Source organism: Crassostrea angulata, chromosome 8 (assembly GCF_025612915.1).
Source record: "Crassostrea angulata isolate pt1a10 chromosome 8, ASM2561291v2, whole genome shotgun sequence".
NCBI classification, from domain to species: domain Eukaryota; kingdom Metazoa; phylum Mollusca; class Bivalvia; order Ostreida; family Ostreidae; genus Magallana; species Magallana angulata.
This window is the reverse complement of record NC_069118.1, coordinates 31,083,391-31,086,159: the sequence shown is the minus strand read 5'-3', so window position 1 is coordinate 31,086,159 and position 2,769 is coordinate 31,083,391. Positions and strand designations below refer to the sequence as shown.

At 33.8% G+C, this 2,769-nt stretch overlaps 1 protein-coding gene across 1 annotated transcript; it reads left to right on the top strand.

The window, feature by feature from the left end:
- LOC128160197 (collagen alpha-2(VIII) chain-like) lies at positions 1 to 1,825 on the top strand. The gene is made up of 2 exons (XM_052823484.1): positions 1 to 215; positions 1,386 to 1,825. Exons 1-2 carry the CDS (start codon positions 44 to 46, stop codon positions 1,790 to 1,792), a joined length of 579 nt encoding a protein of 192 aa, XP_052679444.1. The 5' UTR covers positions 1 to 43; the 3' UTR covers positions 1,793 to 1,825.
- Positions 1,826 to 2,769: the final 944 nt, after the last annotated feature.

The following is a 2,769-nucleotide window of genomic DNA, read 5'->3' as shown; positions in this document are numbered from 1 at the left end:
CTGTACATCTGTACATTACATTTCATATGAAGTTGGACCCTCAATGGATTTCAAGACAATGCTTCCCTTTGTGGCGTTATTGTGTGTGCTTCTGACCAGCTTCTCAGATGCCGAACAGCAGAAACCAAGCAGCTTCCTCAGTAACTATTCCAGTTACAAAAACATCTGCCACAAACTAGGATGGGAACCAAAATGTAGAACCGAGTCCTCAAAGGGTAATAAATATGTATATACAAACGAAAAAGCAGACTTATCAGGGAATTTCACCCTGTTGAACGTAATTTTACCTGGGAACAGTTTCAGTTTCTCATTTGAGCCGTTTGCTTTCATTTCTTTATTTTTTTTCAATTTGTGTAATTATATAAACAGGAAAACATTTTATTTAACGAGGCTGAGTACAGTTCGAGTACGCATGCTTTCACGCAGCGTTTCTTTTGCATTGTGACATCATCATTTTGTTTGGCTAACGCAATGGCGTTATGGTGCCAACTGCAGAAATTCAGCGACAATTTTCGAATATACCTCGTTTGAGGTGTTAAGTTAATATTATGTTGTAGAATAAACATAAATGTCTTGAAGTATAATCTATTTGGGCTATGGTCGAAAACGCGAAGAGGGAGCAGCAAGGCTAGCACTCTGTCACATTTTCTTACCCCACCTAAATATAGCTTTATTCGTGTATTTCAAGACAGTAACTATGTATTTTATGTAAGTGACCCTTAATATGTGATGTTATGTATTTATCTATTATTAAATATGTGTGAATGTTTTAATAATATTATAAAGTTCACCATTTCCGCCTTTGTCAAATAAACAAATAGCCATTATCTGACAAATCTGGGCATACAACCCCCCCCCCCCCCAAAAAAAAAACAACAAAAAAACACCAGCTTTGATAACACCCCAGGAACAAACCAGGAGGTAAAAGGTTTTTCTATTTGACCACTTGATGCCTTTAAGCAGTAACTTTCGTATGTAGAACAGACGTAGAAATCTCTGGGGGAAAAGTTAAAAAAAAAAAGAAGTAAAAAATGTGCAAAATTTATACTTTTCAAGCAAAATCCCATAGGGTCCTGTGTTAAAAATTAACAAACTTTGAGATGACCCCCTAAAAACAAATGATGTGGTAAATGTCTGATTTTTTCATCTTAAAATACACATGTAATAATTATTTCAGTAGAAATTCATGTAAAAAAAAATTCATCAAAAATCTAGGGCAAAACAAATTAGACCCGGCCTCGCTAAACACCATAACAACTGTTGTCAAAAGGTTTTTGGATAATTTAAATGCCCTTTTTTTGTATTATCAACATCATAGACATCAGGTTGGTTTTTGTTGACTTTTAGAATTCTGACAATATATTTGCTTAACATTCTTTTAGCAGGTTGCAATGGGAAAACAATTGCCTTCCATGCAATTCTATCTTCAACGCTTACAAATACACCTGCAAATACCATCATTAAATTTGGAAAAGTTCTGGTAAACGAAGGAAGTGGATATAACCCAGCCACGGGTAGATTTACAGCCCCGGTGGATGGCGTCTACTCGTTTTCTTGGACCTACTGTACTCCCAAAGGTTCCAATGCATATCTTTGTGGATATGTAGATGGCAAGTTAATGGCCAGAATATCTAATTACGCTCAAACAAACACTTGGAAAAACACCGCGGGTCATTTCGTCATCAGACTGAAGAAAGGGAATCAATTCTGGGTCCAGACGTTCTCTCATACTGCTCAGCATATACATGGAGAGTACACATTTCTGTCAGGATACAAACTATCTGGTTGTTAAAAAGTTGGAAAAATAAAAATTGTTGTCAACTGATTCGTATTTAAACTATTTTATATTTTTTATCCAACAACATTAATCTTGTTTAATACAATTCTAACCGCCATCGTTTCATGGTTTCGAAGAAGACGGGACAAGTGGATGTTTTACCAAACGCAATACATGTGAAGGTGTAACTTTTTTGATTTATTTGTACCTATGTAACTAAAGGTTTACATCATAAAAAGAAAATAAATGACAAGAGGAAATGAAACGATGACGATAAGACATTCCACAATACTTCTAATTATGATGAATCAAAAAGCATGGGAAAAGTTAACAGTATATTACTACTATTTATTAACAATATTAACAATTAAAGGGGGAAAATCCCTTACCTGTTCTAAAACATGATATGAAAATGGTTAGTTCAGTAATTTGGTACATTTAATTACTTCATGTACAATGTATGATAGACTTGCAACAAGTCTTTAAGAGTGCATAAACATAACTTTCTCAACAATGCGAATGTATTTCTTCCTACATTCCCATTTCTCTACATTGTTAGAGAAACTTTATAGAAACAACTAGTAATAAATGATAATTAGAATAATAAAAGAATACATTCATAATGTATATGTACCTACTAGTATCTCCTAAATGTTAAAAAAAAATAATGCAGATTGGAATTCGTTGCCTGTTAAAAAATGAAACAAAACTTTGCATTAACTGTACATAATAATTAATTCAAAAGATAATGAAATCTTTAAAGCTGCTTGGTCCGATTTTATATCAAATTTTATGCACGCTTTTAAACGATGGCTATGCTTAGTATATGTATAATAATAAACATTGCAGCAGTTTTACCCGTCAATTATGCCAACTTTCAATGAAGAAAAATACGTACAAAATTTGCTAACAAAACAAACGACATTAAAAGGTACCGTGTTACTTCGCCTCATGTTAAATTTCACCCCTGACGACGAGACGGGTATAGTTGT

What these genes read in the sequence shown, in the direction of transcription:
- LOC128160197 (XM_052823484.1), top strand. Translation starts at nt 44, where the DNA reads ATGGATTTCAAGACAATGCTTCCCTTTGTGGCGTTATTGTGTGTGCTT. An exon ending in TAGAACCGAGTCCTCAAAGG is followed by an intron (nt 216 to 1,385) that starts GTAATAAATATG and finishes TTCTTTTAGCAG; the next exon opens with GTTGCAATGGGAAAACAATT.